This window comes from Heterodontus francisci, chromosome 33 (assembly GCF_036365525.1).
Source record: "Heterodontus francisci isolate sHetFra1 chromosome 33, sHetFra1.hap1, whole genome shotgun sequence".
In the NCBI taxonomy this organism is placed as follows: Eukaryota; Metazoa; Chordata; class Chondrichthyes; order Heterodontiformes; family Heterodontidae; genus Heterodontus; species Heterodontus francisci.
The window spans coordinates 56,557,141-56,573,989 of NC_090403.1; the positions used below are offsets into that span (position 1 = coordinate 56,557,141).

General features: G+C 41.5%; 1 protein-coding gene across 5 annotated transcripts in view; it reads left to right on the top strand.

Annotated features, from left to right (window-relative positions):
- Nucleotides 1–16,849, top strand: part of smarce1 (SWI/SNF related, matrix associated, actin dependent regulator of chromatin, subfamily e, member 1) — a 490,930-nt gene that overhangs the window by 427,060 nt on the left and 47,021 nt on the right. For 4 of the 5 annotated variants that reach the window (XM_068013668.1, XM_068013667.1, XM_068013669.1 and 1 more), the window contains exon 4: nt 10,101–10,205. In XM_068013668.1, coding sequence (XP_067869769.1) covers nt 10,101–10,205 — 105 coding nt within the window. Of the gene's footprint in view, nt 1–703; nt 774–10,100; nt 10,206–16,849 lie in introns of those variants that run through there. The other variant, XM_068013671.1, reaches the window with a different exon arrangement.

A 16,849-nucleotide genomic window follows, 5' to 3' on the forward strand; every position in this document is an offset into this window, starting at 1 on the left:
CATGTATATTACAGCATGGCCTCCAGCACTTCTTGGCCGTGGAATGTGAGTGGGTGTAGGAGTTCAGTTATAGCTTCTTGCCTATTAAGTAGGTAAAATATTAATTATGTAAAATAAAGAGAAATTAGTGCACTGACGTAAGGAATATCTGAAGTACATCAAAGCAGAAAGATACAATATAGCATTGGTCATGTTACTTTGGGATCTTGGTGAGACAAGATTAGTGCGAATTATTTTTGCTCCAGTCCTTGTGTTTGCTTTGCCAGAATATTTTTGCTGATATTGAATTCAGTTTGAGCTTCTAATTACAGTGAGAGAGACTTTTATATACAATCTTTCTTAGCTCGAGGGGGAAGGGGCTGGGGAGTATCGTAAGTGTAAGTTGATAAAATGGAGGGCTGTGGATTATGTACAGATGGTAGTGTAGTCTATGGTGATTGATCAGTAAAAGATTTCTGCTGTGGAGTATTGTAATAACAGTCTGTGCCAGAAGATTTGGTTTGATGAAAATAAAACAGAAATAAATTGAAGTATAATTTTTTTGTTAAACAATGCATGACTTGTTACATTAGCCATACCTGGAGAAGATAACTTTGGAACTCCAGCGCACACTATGTGGTTCATTCTTAATGTTCTCACAGGTGTCCGAAAAGCACTCAGTTGTACAAATAATCATTATGGAACAGTAGAAGACCTACAAGGCAACCAATGACAGCTTTCCGAGTGAAGTCCATGTTCCAAGAATGAACGAGGGTGGTTAAATTTGGTTGCTGGTTAGTATAATCCTTGAGGTTGTAGTTACTAGATACCTCAGCATTGTAGTGAAGTTTTATGAAATGCAGCAGCTCCTCAGTTGCTTCTTTGAACTATAAGATATTTGACCACCAAGTTTCAAGTGCCACTGTATTTGGAAGGGGGGAGAAGTTTGAGTCTAGATATATTTCAAACTGGGCTTTTATATATTTGCCATTGGCAGTGAATGAAGTTTCATTCTTGTCCTCATTTCACTTGTGCAGTGATATAATTCTCAAAGTAGTTTTACTCATGGAGAGTTTCAGATCTAAACGTTTAATTTTAGGAGGAAGTTACAATTTTATATTTTTGGTTTGAAATCCTAGGACTTGTAGGGTACAAATTCATCTTGTACGGTGGCGCAGTGCGGGCGATATCAGATCGGCTGCTTGTTGTACACAGTGTCTGATATTCAGTTGCATTGTTAAAATTAAGTATGAGGCACTGTGTATAGTGGGTGGCCAATCAGTTATCGCCAGTTTTGTGTCACTACCCGAGATAAATCTCTACCCCTATGTGTGTTGATGTCTCAAATGATAGCAAAATTGAGGTGATACTGTTCTCCGTTTCTTGACCAAGAGTGTGGATGGGCAAACTTTCCCCAGAATAGTGCCACTGTGGCATTGGACTGAGTATATAGGAGGCATTGTTTTGTGACTTGGTACACTCTACTGCTGGCTTTAATATCAGGAGCTCACCATATGCACAACTGTTGAGAATAATCTTTGTTCATTCATTCGTGTCCTCTTCTTCCCAGAAGGTTGACTGCCATGGATCTCCACCTCTGTCTGTCCTGTACTGTCCTTATACTTCCACATAGGTTAGCTGCATCCGGTCTATTATATCTGTCATCCATTTTCTCCTCTGCTTCCCTCTCCTACATTTTCCATTGATCTTTCCTTACAATAATTGTCTCTGTCTACACTCTGCTCTAATGATGTGACCGGAATATTGTATCTTTCTCTCTTTGATGTTATGCACTAATTTCCTCTTTTCTCTATCCATTTCTGCCACTTCCTCATTAGTCTTTCTGTCTGTGTAGGATATGCACATTTAAAATCCTGTGCTCCAGTTATACCATGGTTGTATTTTTAGGAAGGCATATGGATACCTGAATATTGCTCTTAACTTTTAGAGGTTGAAGTATTTCCTTCTGTATTAAACAGAAAATGATTTGGGAAACATGGTATGTCTCAGGAAAGTGAGGTGTGATGCTGTAACATATTATGAAGCTTCATTATAATATTTAAAGTACTGGGCGCCCTGTAGAGATTTTTAAAACATGAATGCTGGACATACTGAATTCAAAATGGGAAAAGCTTGAAATCCACAACCAGTCCATTGGGATCTGTAAAGAAAATACAGGAAGTTTACATTTCAAGTGGGACCATTATCAAAAATGTTCTGACGTGAACATGCAATCAAGCTTTCTCTTTCAGATGCTGACGGATCTTTGTATATCTAGCATTCTGTTATTACCGTTTCTTTCCCTGAATAAACTGTGGCCCTTGTTTGGTGAACCATAGTATTGAGCCCTTTTTCCCACCCAGTGCCTTCATTTGACTTATTCTTCCTGTTTTGGTTCCCATGCACCAGCACTTTGGCTGAGCTGCCTGGGCAGTTGACCTGCTGGCAGGGATCTTCCATCGCGGTTTTTGGAAGAGGAGTGTGAGAGCATCCTGGGGTGATTCACCTTCTGTTATAATCTCTGTTTGCACAGAGGGATACCTGACCACTGCCCTGTAGCACAGTTGTTGTTCTCCGTGTGGAATTGTGAGTGCCAGTCTCCATCCTACTGCTATGTGTCATGGTACAGTGATCACCTAACAGCAGGTGGGCGTGTGTTGTGAAGAGATGGGTTTTTTCTTCCAGAGGCTGTGTAAACGGTCCTCACCAAAACCTGTTGTTGGATTTCATCACATTAACAATTTGTGAGAGGACGAGTGGTAGCTGAAAGTGTAAATGCTGTATCCCTGCTGTTGTTATTAAGTACGCTACCTGTTTTACAGTGATTGCTGTGGATATAAAAGCGAAGAATACAATTCAGATTTAGATACAAAAGAGAAATTACACCCTGCCACTTTTATTTCAATTGGCCCTACTTTTAGGGGGATTAAAATTTCCAACAGGTGTTACAGGAGAATGAACTGGAGCTGGAAATATGATAAATAACCTGTATCCAGCTTTTGTTATGCTGTACTCCAGCTGTTTAAATAAAATGGGGAGCGGAGTGAAAGAGAGAAGGCTTAACTCTGTGAGGAGTTATTGTTCTGCTTGTGAATACACCATAGCCTAGATTTTCTGATTGGCATTATTTTATTGCCGATGGTTATCTATTTAAAATGAGACGATCGCCTTTAAATCATATGGATCGGAAAACCTAGGCCCAGTTGTCTCTGTGCTTCAACTTGTTTATTATTTTGCTTTCCAGTTTTCTTAAATTGAATGCTAGCTCTGTTCTTCTGGGTGAGTTTTTAATAGGGAAGAATATTCTGGGAAGCACTTAAATTCTTAAAAAATCTCACTGTTTAGCTGAGACACTCTTACTTTTCTGAAATCCTGGTCCCTGAAACTTGACCCAATAGACTGTGAGATGCATGAAGGGCTTGAGGAAGAGAAATAGCCATCAGCCCATTGAGCTGATCTTTCAAGTGTTGGATCTCCTCTTAGCATCCAGCTGTATTTTGAACATTCCAGATGTTTTGACCTCTACTATAATGTCTTTTTGAGTATAGTTCTTAACATTGAGTTTAAATTGACACTTCACTCATTTCAATTTTTGTCCCCTAATTCTGCATCTCTGGTTTATTTTTGAATCAATATTTTAGATTTGCCTGATTTATAAGTGTAATTTCATAATTGTTAATTGTATATTACTTGGGTTTTTATTTGTATTCAGGTGGTGGGTATTAATTGGGGACTGTCCTGTGCATGTATATATAGGACCAGACTGAAAGGGTTTTTACAGTGGAGGTGCACAGTATGTAATGTCTGTCTCTGTAAATTAAAGCTTTAAGCAGTGCTCCTTCTAAAGTGCGCAACTGCACAGCCATGCAGCAATGTGCTGTGCAGGGAACAAAGAGGCCACACACAATAATCCCTTTAAGCTATATGACTACCCTTCAGTCTTAAAGGGACCGTGCAGTACAATAAGCTGGCCGTATACACCAAACTGAAGTTAGAGGGGGCATTGATTGTAAGTGAATAAAGATTAGGCTCCAGTATTCTATCTTCACCTGACTTTCCGAATTTTAACAATAACTCGTATACCTGAATTAGGGCTTTTCTTTCCACATTGTAAGGTTCTTTCTTTGTGCCTTCCCTCATTCATAGTCTAGTATCAGTATTGCTGCTTTCTGCACCTTCTCCAGTGCAGGTATATAGTTGCTTCACGCCAGGCAAATGTTTTGGAGAAAATCCCCAAATCCTTCTCAATAAGATGGTGAAGTGGGTTTCCTCCGGGTGCTCCGGTTTCCTCCCACATGCCAAAGACTTGCAGGTTGATAGGTAAATTGGCCATTATAAATTGCCCCTAGTATAGGTAGGTGGTAGGGAAATATATAGGGACAGGTGGGGATGTGGTAGGAGTATGGAATTAGTGTAAGATTAGTATAAATGGGTGATTGATGGTCGGCACAGACTCGGTGGGCCGAAGGGCCTGTTTCAGTGCTGTATCTCTCTCTCTAAACTAAATGGAATTGAGTTTATCTCTGGTGCTGACCGGTGCTAATTGTTTTACTGGGCTTACAAATGATGAATTGCCACTTTAGCAGAGTGTCAGAGGGCTGCCGGGATCAGCATTTTCAGGAGAGAGGATGGAAAATTGGCCAAAATAAAGTATTTACATACTACATATAGACCCAACATTTAATATTTGTAGATATTATGCCTGCATAGGTTTATCTTTTTGAAATGCTGGCACAGTGAATGAATGGGCCACTACAGAAAATCCAACTGCGTGGGTTTGAAGCTGACCACAGATTAGAAGAATAGATGCCTGGAGGTTTCCATACTCTGCACAGCTCCTTTTCTTTCTGTGTGGCTAAACTATATTTACTTTATGACGATTTAAAAAGCTTGACTCATTATTGTAGTTGCAGTAGATGTTCAAAATTTATGACTAATATCATAGTTTAAAAATGTACAACAACATATATTTTTGTAGCACTCTTTACATATTGGCATTTCTGAGCACTTTGGTGTACAGCAGGGTTGGGGAGAAGAATGACAGGAAAGGAGTGGGAAAAATTGCAATCAAAGGCATGGGATGTGCTGAGTACGTTCGAAAGGGCAGAAGCAAAGTGGCTGAAGGAGTGGCTGCTGGTGATGGAGGGGGAGTGAGAAATATAGGAATGGAGGGTGTGCACGGGGATTTGGTAGGCACAGTCGAGGCTGTAAAGTCAATTTTATGAGACGTTGGAAGCTTGGCAAGAATGGTGACGTGTGCATCAGTGCAGGTGAGAACACGGAACATGGTGTTTTTTTTTAGCCATTTGGGCGATGTGGGCGTCGCTGGATAGGCCAACATTTATTGCCCATCTCTAATTGCCCTTGAGAAGGTGGTGGTAAGCTGCCTTCTTGAACCGCTGCAGTCCTTGGGGTGTAGGTACACCAACAGTGCAGATTTAAAGTATTTGGTAAGAGAAGCAAAAGTGACATGAGGAAAATCTTTTTTACGCCGAGAATGGTTTTGGTCTGAAATGCACAGCCTGTGAGTGTGGTGGAGGTAGGTTCAATTGAAGCATTCAAAAGGGAATTAGACTCTTGTATGAAAAGGAAGAATGAGCAGGGTTACGGGCAGAAGGCGGGGGAAATGGAACTGAGTAAATTACTCTTTCGTAGAGTTGGTGCAGACACGATGGGTCGAATGGCCTCCTCCTGCACTGTAACAATTCTGTGATTCTGTTAGGAAGGGAGTTCCAGGATTTTGACCCAGTGATAATGAAGGAACAGTGATATAATTCCAAGTCAGGATGGTTGTGTGGCTAGGAGGGGAATTTGGAGTTGGTGGTGTTCCCATGCATTTGCTACCCATGTCCTTCTGGGTGGTAGAGGTCATGGGTTTGGAAAGTGCTGTTGAAGGAGCCTTGGTGAGTTGCTGCAATGCATCTTGTATATGGTACACACTGTTGCTACTGTGCGTCGGTGTTGGAGGGAGTGAATGTTGAAGGTGGTGGATGGGGTGCCAATCAAGCGAGCTGCTTTATCCTGGATGGTGTCGTGTTTCTTGAGTGTTTTTGGAGCTGCACCCATCCAGGCAAGTGGAGACTATTCCATCACACTCCTGATTTGTGCCTTGACAGGCATTTGGGAGACGGGAGGTGAGTTACTTGCTGCAGAATTCCCAGTTTCTGACCGGCTCTTGTAGCCACAGCCTTTATGTGGCTGCTGCAGTTCAGTTTCTGGTCAATGGTGAACCCCAGGATGTTGATAGTGGGGTATTCAGCAATGGTAATGCCACTGAATGTCAAAGAGAGATGGTTACATTTTCTCTTGTTTGAGATGATCATTGCCTGGCACTTGTGTGGCACGAATGTTACTTGCCACTTATCAGCCCAAGGCTGGATGTTGTCCAGGTCTTGCTGCACATGGACATGGGCTGCTTCAGTATCTGAAGGGTCGCGAATGGTGCTGAACGTTGTGCAATCATCAGTAAACATCCTCATTTAAAGGCCTGCTCGGTTCTGCAAAAAAAAACACGACCCGAGCCCGACAGAACCACATCTGACCTGAGCCCGACCCGAGTCCTTCCATTTTTCACTTCCTGATCTGCACAAGCTTAAAATAACTGTAAAAAAAAACAAAACACCTTTCTAGTCAAAAAAATTACATTAACAGTGGAGCCCCTTACCCGTGATAGAGCTTGTCTGACCCGACCTGAGCCTGAATGCTGGACCTGGAAGTGCAACCGGACTCGACCTCGACCCCGACACATGTCGTCGGGTCCCTTCGGGTTTGGGTCGGGTAGCATGCCTTTAATCCTCACTACGGACCTCATGATGGAGGGAAGGTCTGGACAACTCGTAGCTTATGAATTGTAGAAATGGGGAGATTAGCAAAGAGCATTGGAGAAGACTACGTGTAATTTGATAACAGCATGAATTAGGATGTCTACAGTGGAGAAGGGAGTTAGCCACAAAGGCATGTATTGCTGTGGGTTTATAGAGTAAAAGTGAAGATGAGGTTTATTGGGAAATTGCAATTTGGCGATGCTGTAGATCTCATAGAAGGAAAGATTCTTAGCCTGCGTTTTGTAATCGGTATTTAACGTACTGCTAGCAGTGATTCATTTATATTTAAATACGTTAATGGTAGTGTTAGAATGATGGCAGCCAGAAAATGTGGGCTGTAGGATCATAGCAATTGCAGCATGCAAGTATCTGTGCTGGAACTAGTCTTCAACTGGAGCTATATACTGTAATTCCATGACGCTGTACTCTTTTCCCTCTCCCCCCCATTTTCATTTTTAAATACTTATCTGTTCCTGTTTTTGAGGGAAATAAGTACTTCAGCAGTCTGAACACCTGGGAAAGAATATGACTGCATTAACTCTGGATTTTAACACAGTGAGGAGTAGGGATGAGGAAGAGCAAGTAGGATGGTCTATCCAAAATACTGGCAACATTGGGATGTTGAACACTTGGATACAGTGTACAGCAGATTGTAGCAGCTACATGTACGTTATTTGGAACTTGAGACGTTATTGTATTAAAACTGCTTTTCTTCCATAATGTTTCAATGTATATATGAAAGTTTCAAAGTAACTTGCTTTTGGGGCAAAAATAGTCCTGTTAAAACTGCACATGTATTTGTGTGTATGAATGTCAAGTTTCATTGATCAAACTGAAGACATCTGTTCATATTGTTTTCTGTGAATCAAATTTGTGATTTTCAGGCATGTCTGTAAAACTTTTCAGTGTTAAGTTTGGAATTGAATAGTATTACTAAGCGATGTCTGCAGCAGGCACTACATCAGTTAGTATTAGTGAATATACTTTATGCAGTATAGTAAACATTTGGAATATGCAAATGATACTCAGTCCAAGCCAATACTGTGTATGTGCCAGCTGCTTATTGACTCTATCAAAGAACGCATGCATGGCACAGTACCATAGCAGTGCTTTTGGCAGCTGTTGAAGCAGGAATTGAAGTGCAGGCTCATTTATGTGTGGGAATAAAAACAAAAAGTGCTGGAAATACTCAGCAAGTCTGGCAGCATCTGTGGAGAGAGAAGCAGAGTTAACGTTTCAGCTCAGTGACCTGAAATGTTAACTCTGTTTCTCTCTCCACAGATGCTGCCAGACCTGCTGAGTATTTCCAGCATTTTTCGTTTTTATTTCCGATTTCCAGCATCTGCAGTATTTTGCTTTTATTTTATGTGTGGGGAATGCTAGACTGGGGAAGATTTTAAACTTGCAGTGTTTCATGTCTTATTGTTTCATGCAAAATAACTCAACCATGGGTGTGAAATGATAAAAGTGAATGATACATTGAGAAGAAAAAGTGTATGAAGATTATTGTTTAGATATTCAGAAAGAGTAATGCACAATTTATTGAAGGTGTACTTCTTGCTTGTCAAATTACTGTGCCTCAGGCTGCAAGCTAATAACAGCACTAAGAATTAATAACTCATTGTTTATGCTTTGTGGGAAATAAGGCAGTTCTTGTTTCTACAACGTTTGGGCTGAGAATTGGTATTGGCCTGCTGACTCTCAAACCAAACACGAGCAATAGGGAGCTAGACCTTGAACCATTACCTGCCACAACCAACAATGTTGGGACATATATTTTTGTTAAATACGGAATGAGGAGGCGAGAATTCAAATCATAGTATCTAATGTTGATATCCACGTGGTTTTATTTGGTGTTTTTTGCTGCTGCTTTTAAATCCTGGCTCTAACGAAATGCTGCTGCTGAAAACTCATTCTGGTATTTTATTCAGTGTTACATAAGTTACAAATTTATGTAAAGCCTAACTTTAAAAAAAAAATGGTTATCTGGCCTGAGTGATTGAAAAAGTTCTGAAACAAATAACACTGTGAGAAATGGGAAGTTAAGAGCAGCCCTCATTGTTTAACTCTTCAAAAATCACTGTGGGGAAAGTTCTGAGCTATAGGCGATCAGCCAGGGCGTGTATGTGCACAATCAACATGAGCTTAGTGGAAGCCTCTTGCTTGTCTTCAGGTGAATCACTCAGGCTCAGCTTTGCATCTTTCCTAATTAGATGTCACTCTGTAACCACCCATCAGTTGAGGGCTCATAACCAAACCCCTTCTCTGCCAGTGAAATAAAGAATATTATTTGCTGGGTTATGGCCAATCTGGTCCCTGTAATTTTGTAACTGAATATTTTGTAACATTTGTGGGAGAATCGTTAAGTGCATTATGATTTCTGTTCATTGTACATCACTAGCATGAGTGAAAGCATTGTCAGTGTTTCCCTCCTTTATCAGAGGATGTTTTAATAAATCCTTTTCTGGTATATGTAAATCACAGTTATGTCACACAAGTGGTCTTTTTAAGAGGAGCAGCATTGGCTGAATGATGGCATTAATTCTTTGTGATAATTTGTGTTGGATTTGTCCACTTCCAGGCATTTTAGAGCTGCTTAGCGACGGGTCCGATGCTGTTGTGCAAGACCCTATAATGGATTCATGTACTGAAATGCTGAAGCAATACACTCTTCATCTTGTTCAGTGTTTGTCTGAGTGGAGAATACATCACATCTAAATGGGACAATTAAATACACCCATGTTTAAAATGGACAGTCACTTCTATCGGCCAAAAAGTGTTAACCATTATCCATTTGTGTTAACACCAATTTCACAGTTGTCGGTTATTGCGTTTTAACTGATCTACCTGACAGTCAGCTAAAATGTACAAAGTTTAATTGCTTGAATGGTGCCATTCCTTGGCTGACATTTACTATTGGGGCTCTTCTCCACCATTAGGTTAGATTGTTGTGCATAGCACTGTGTGGAAACAAGGTGGCTTACCAACAAATGGAAAAGGGGATATTATTAACAGGGGTCCAAAGGTCACATTGCTTTTTGAAAAACCTTCTGTTGCGCTGATCAGAGTTGCCAGAGAGGCGATGGACATGTCTTGTGGGCAGCCTGTGTGTTCAGAATAGAGTGGGGATTACACTAGTTTTAGCAGCATAGTGTAGTCAGTAGAACTGTGCTTTTCCATGCGCAACCATAACTTGTTTGAATTTTTGCCACTTTTTTTGTATGCTGACCATTTCATTTCTGTGTTTCTTGTTTAAACTCATTCTCATTCGTGTTTTGTCTCATTTGTTTCCATCAGCAAATGCCCAGCACCCCAGGGTTTGTGGGATACAATCCATACAGTCATCTGGCCTACAACAACTACAGGCTGGGAGGGAACCCAGGCACCAACAGCCGGGTCACGGTAGGAGTATTAACTATTGCACTGCAACAAAAAGTAAAGGCTAGGCCAGGATTGCGTATGTGCTGAGTCTGCAGAACTGGTGATTTAGAGTACAGAAAGCAGATGGTTGGCATTGGACCCAGTTTTCACAACGCATTGCTTATTTGGGAACCCTGCTTCAGGAGGTTCACTTTGGCAGGTTTAATAATTACTATAGGGTTGACGAATGCCAAAGCTTTAAGAAGGAAAAAGTCTGAATGTTGCAAATCTGAAATATAAATTGAAAGTGCTGGAAATACCAAGCAGGTCAATCAGCATCTGGAAAGACTGAAGAAAGATTACTTGTTACACCTGGGGTCCCTTATAGGAACTGTGTTCTGCTAAGTGGTCTGTAGCTGAAAAGTTAACCTGGATTTGCTGTTTTCACATGTTAATAGACCTGCTATGCATTTCCTGATGTTATTTTGGACTTCAAGATGGAGCATGAAAGGGTTCGGTGTTTCAAAATAAATATTGGAAATATGCAGTAAAATCTGTTTGGCAATTCCATTAAAACAATCACCTACCTTAGCCTGTATGCACCGAATTACCCTTGTGACTTTTAAAACCTGCTTGTTTCAACCACATAACTTCTGCAGAACTGATATTTTGGGAACCTTGATTGTAGAATATTATAAACTAGACTTTAAAATATGCATAGACTTTGGCAATGTTAATCTCCGTATTTTGCTTTTATTTCCCCTCATGCTATATTCATCACATTGGGAGGACAAGGAAATGTCAGTATTGGGGATGGATTTTTCCATTTTTTTTCACGTTCGTGCTAGCATTACTTTGGACACAGCATAGATTAGGTGACCAAGAGAACCCGGAAGTTAGAAGACAAAATTCCATTGAATATGCAGCCCAGCACCTCCAGCAAATACCACCATCTGTCTTACCCAGTCTTTTCTGTTCATGCTATATATACAGTATTTTGTTTCATATCACATTTGGTTTGAAGTATATCTCTGTCTTAATCTGCCATTTCAAATTCTGAGTTTTTAGACTAAGCAGTTTTGGAGTTGTTGACCAGCAGAAAATCTGCAGGTTGTTTTCCATAGTACATACACTGTTACCATACCATACACCTCCCTTCTATATATTCTTTCCTTTTCTCCCCAATTATGATCTCTATCAGAGTTAATGTTAAAAGGTTAACTCTGTTTCTCTCTCTACAGATGCTGCCAGACATGCTGAGTATTTCCAGCATTTTCTGTTCTCATTTCAGCTTTTGTAGGATGTTGTTCAACCTTGTACAGAGAAATTTGTTTGAATCCTGTCTCATGGTCTCTTAGTATGTTTTATGCTTATCTCCTAAATGTGTGACACATCTGACAGATAGTAGTCCCCTCTCATAAGTAGCTTTGCTAGTTCTCATCCTGATTTAATCATCTGTGGCTGGGATTGAGGTTAAAATGTTAAGCAATGTGCTTGTTTGTTGTTTCAGTTCAGCAGACATGTTCTTTTTGAGACTGCTTCTTTGACTGCTCAAAGCAAAACTCACATTATACCTGATCCATTAAATTAAGGAGACTTTGTACAAAACAACAAACGAACATTACTAAGTTTTAGAAGCTAACTTGTGTAAACTTTATAAAGCATTTTGAATAGTTTCAGCCAATTAGGAAACTAGAAACTAATCAAGAATAGATTGGAGTTGTTGAGGAACCAGTGTAAAAAAAAAACTGCTGAAAACAGCAACTTGTTCTGTAACTGTTCGACCTTAGGTACCAGCGGCATCTTGTTAATAATTACTGAACTTATGCAGGTAATCCCTGGGACTGGGGAGAAAGTAGAAAGTTTAATTTTTATATTAAGTTGTTGCTGAAGTTCATTTAAGGAATTGTGTTGGAGTTGAGAGTGGTGTCCTTCTGATTTCCTTAAGTTATTCAATTTTGTGGACCTTAGCTAGGTTAGAACTTCCGAAAGCATACAAATGTAGGCATATGCAGGATGGTAAAGAATGTAATAGTCCATATTATTGATCCTGGTTGTGTCTGTGGGTCCTTTGCTGGGTTGTAATTTGATCTTTAAACAGCACAAGAAAGCCTCTATCAGGCAAATGGGCTCTACTGTAACATTAAGAATATTTATCTTTCTTCCCCTGTTATTTTCTGCTTTTCCATTCTGGAGCTGGCAACTTGTGCTATGATACAGCGCTGAGTGCAGCTGTTCACTAAATTGCACACAGAGGGCTGCTCTTCATTCATAAGCAGAGTACTGGACTGTGGAGGGCATTGCACCTGACACTATCCTATCTTCACCTAGCATCCACACAAATGCACCTTTTCAACAGAAGTCACTGGATGATTTATTTTTCCTCATTAAACTAGGGGCATTAGGCTAATTATTACATCTGTTCCACCTGGCTGAGTTTAGGCAACTGAGGAGAATGTTCTCTATGTGCATTTATAAATGATAACTATTACATCTATTCAATTAGAGGGTCTTGGGTTGCACTTGAAATGTTTCCCATTGTAGTCTGATGTCATCTAGCCCCCTTCAGATTCGACTACAACACATTTGGCATTATCTAATATTCTGTTTAATTGTAAAGTTTTATAAAAGCCAGACAATGAAAAGTAGGTCATTTGTGGAGACTAGCTTTGGGGTTCCATGTAATAAAATGGAATGTTTCTCGTGGATTGATGCTTCATAAAGTCGAACAATGACAGACCAATTGAACCAAATGGGCAACTTTAGAGCATCTGCAGCAATGTTGGTTTTAAGGTGTTAGTAGTATGGGACTCTACCAGTCATGGATGAGCTGGACATACAGCCAACCAAATCGGAACTCAGTGATGCCATTGATTCTCTAGCCAGCGGAAAAGCCCCTGGGAAGGACAGCATTACCCCTGAAATAATCAAGAGTGCCAAGCCTGCTATACTCTCAGCACTACATGAACTGCTATGCCTGTGCTGGGACGAGGGAGCAGTACCCCAGGACATGCGCGATGCCAACATCATCACCCTCTATAAAAACAAAGGTGACCGCGGTGACTGCAACAACTACCGTGGAATCTCCCTGCTCAGCATAGTGGGGAAAGTCTTTGCTCGAGTCGCTGTGAACAGGCTCCAGAAGCTGGCCGAGCGCGTCTACCCTGAGGCACAGTGTGGCTTTCGTGCAGAGAGATCGACTATTGACATGCTGTTCTCCCTTCGTCAGATACAGGAGAAATGCCGTGAACAACAGATGCCCCTCTACATTGCTTTCATTGATCTCACCAAAGCCTTTGACCTCGTCAGCAGACGTGGTCTCTTCAGACTACTAGAAAAGATCGGATGTCCACCAAAGCTACTAAGTATCATCACCTCATTCCATGACAATATGAAAGGCACAATTCAACATGGTGGCTCCTCATCAGAGCCCTTTCCTATCCTGAGTGGTGTGAAACAGGGCTGTGTTCTCGCACCCACACTTTTTGGGATTTTCTTCTCCCTGCTGCTTTCACATGCGTTCAAATCCTCTGAAGAAGGAATTTTCCTCCACACAAGATCAGGGGGCAGGTTGTTCAACCTTGCCCATCTAAGAGCGAAGTCCAAAGTACGGAAAGTCCTCATCAGAGAACTCCTCTTTGCTGACGATGCTGCTTTAACATCTCACACTGAAGAATGCCTGCAGAGTCTCATCGACAGGTTTGCGTCTGCCTGCAATGAATTTGGCCTAACCATCAGCCTCAAGAAAACGAACATCATGGGGCAGGATGTCAGAAATGCTCCATCCATCAATATTGGCGACCACGCTCTGGAAGTGGTTCAAGAGTTCACCTACCTAGGCTCAACTATCACCAGTAACCTGTCTCTAGATGCAGAAATCAACAAGCGCATGGGTAAGGCTTCCACTGCTATGTCCAGACTGGCCAAGAGAGTGTGGGAAAATGGCGCACTGACACGGAACACAAAAGTCCGAGTGTATCAGGCCTGTGTCCTCAGTACCTTGCTCTACGGCAGCGAGGCCTGGACAACGTATGCCAGCCAAGAGCGACGTCTCAATTCATTCCATCTTCGCTGCCTTCGGAGAATACTTGGCATCAGGTGGCAGGACTATATCTCCAACACAGAAGTCCTTGAAGCAGCCAACACCCCCAGCTTATACACACTACTGAGTCAGCGGCGCTTGAGATGGCTTGGCCATGTGAGCCGCATGGAAGATGGCAGGATCCCCAAAGACACATTGTACAGCGAGCTCGCCACTGGTATCAGACCCACCGGCCGTCCATGTCTCCGTTATAAAGACGTCTGCAAACGCGACATGAAATCGTGTGACATTGATCACAAGTCGTGGGAGTCAGTTGCCAGCATTCGCCAGAGCTGGCGGGCAGCCATAAAGACAGGGCTAAATTGTGGCGAGTCGAAGAGACTTAGTAGTTGGCAGGAAAAAAGACAGAGGCGCAAGGGGAGAGCCAACTGTGCAACAGCCCCAACAAACAAATTTCTCTGCAGCACCTGTGGAAGAGCCTGTCACTCCAGAATTGGCCTTTATAGCCACTCCAGGCGCTGCTTCACAAACCACTGACCACCTCCAGGCGCGTATCCATTGTCTCTCGAGATAAGGAGGCCCAAAAGAAAAGAAGAAGTATGGGGGTAATTTGCTCTGCTATTTATAGCAGAATCGTAAACTCAGTTTTTATACCAGAGTTTACAGTTTTGCTAAACATAGTGAATGGAGAGGACCTTCTCTCTTTTATCTGTAAATTCAGGTACAGAAATGGAATTCGTGAGCTGATGATCATGTACAGGTGCTATCTTGTATTCAGGCCAGCAAAGAGAATCATCTTGTACAAAAACTACCATATTTAGTAAAACAAAAATCCAAACAGATTCAGATTAAGACTAAAATTAGTTAACTTGGTATAAATTAAGTTTTAATAAAGCTTAAGGCATCAGGAGTTGTAGCTGCTATAGTCTGCCTGCAGATATTGATTTCATTGCACTTAAAACGTCACACTAACTTTCCCTGGCTTTGCTGTGTTGCGACTCTCTATTTTACTTATCTTTATGCTTTCAAGGATTAGTTCCAGTAATATCTATGCTCTCAGCAAAGGCCAAAGTATAATTTTGGGTATGGGCTCAGTGGAAGAGCCCCCAGGGTGGGCAAGTTTTCCTTTTTTTGTGTCAACCTGGTTTCTAAGGTCACTTATAAAAATTCAAATAAGTAATCCATAGAATCATTTTTATTAACAGCAAAATACTGCAGATGCTGGAACTCTGAAATGAGAACAGAAAGTGCCGGAAATACTCAGCAGGTCTGGCAGCATTGGTGTAGAGAGAAACACAGTTAACGTTTCAGGTCTACGACCCTTCATCAGAACGGGCAAAAGTTAGAAATGCAACAGTCTTTGAGCAAGTAAGAGGGTGGGTGGGGGGACGGGGAAGTAGAACAAGAAGGAAGGACTGTGATAGGACAGAGGAGAGGGGAGGTTAACTAACAGATGTCATGGAACAGAATGCAAATAAAGTGCTAAATAGTTGCAGCAAAAGACAAAGCATGAGTCCAGAGAGAGTGTTAATGGCAGAATAATGAACAGCTCTGTATGAAAGCAAAAACATGAAAAATAAGTTAAAGACTAACACATGGTTAAAAAATAAAATTAAAAAAAAATTTAAAAAAAAAAATTTAAAAAATGGGGCTCATGGTCTAAAATTATTGAACTCAATATTGAGTCCAGAAGGCTGCAGAGTGCCTAATCAGAAAATGAGATGATGTTCCTCGAGCTTGGGTTGTTGTTACTGGAATACTGCAGCAGGCTGAGGACAGAAATATGAGCATGGGAACAAGGTGGAGAATTAAAGTGGCAAACAACCGGAAGTTCGGGATCATACTTACGGACCGAGCGGAGGTGTTCTGCAAAGTGGTCACCCAATCTGCGTTTGGTGTCCCCAGTGTAGAGGAGACCGCACTGTGAGCAGCGAATACAGTATACTAAATTGAAAGAAGTACAGTAAATTGCTGCTTTACCTAGAAGGAGTGTTTGGGGCCTTGGATGGTGAGGAGAGAGGATGTAAAAGGGCAGGTATTACACCTCCTGGAAATAAAGGTACTGAATTGGGGAAAGGCTGGTTTCAATATGATAAAGCAGGATCTGGCCAAAGTTGACTGGGAGCAGCGACTTGTAGGAAAGTCTACATCAGACCAATGGGAGTCATTCAAAAAGGAAATAGTGAGAGTTCAGGGCCAACATGTTTCTGTAAAGGTGAAGGGTAGGACCAACAAGTCCAGGGAACCCTGGATGTCAAAGGATATAGAGGATTGGATATGGAAAAAAAAAAGGAGGCTTATGGCAGATTCAGAGCACTGAAAACAGCGGAGGCCCTAGAGGAGTATAGAAAGTGTAGGGGGGAGGGGGGGTACTTAAAAAAAAAAAAAGTAATTAGGAGAGTGAAGAGGGGAAATGAAAAAACACTGGCGGGCAAGATAAAGGAAAATCCCAAGGCATTTTATAAGTATATTAATGGCAAGAGGATAACCAGGGAAAGAGTAGGGCCCATTGGGGACCAGAGTGGCAATCTGTGTGGAGCTGGAGGACATAGGTGAGGTTTTAAATGATTACTTTTCATCTGTGTTCACTATGGAGAAGGATGATGTAGGTGCAGAGATCAGGGAGGGGGATTGTGACGTACTT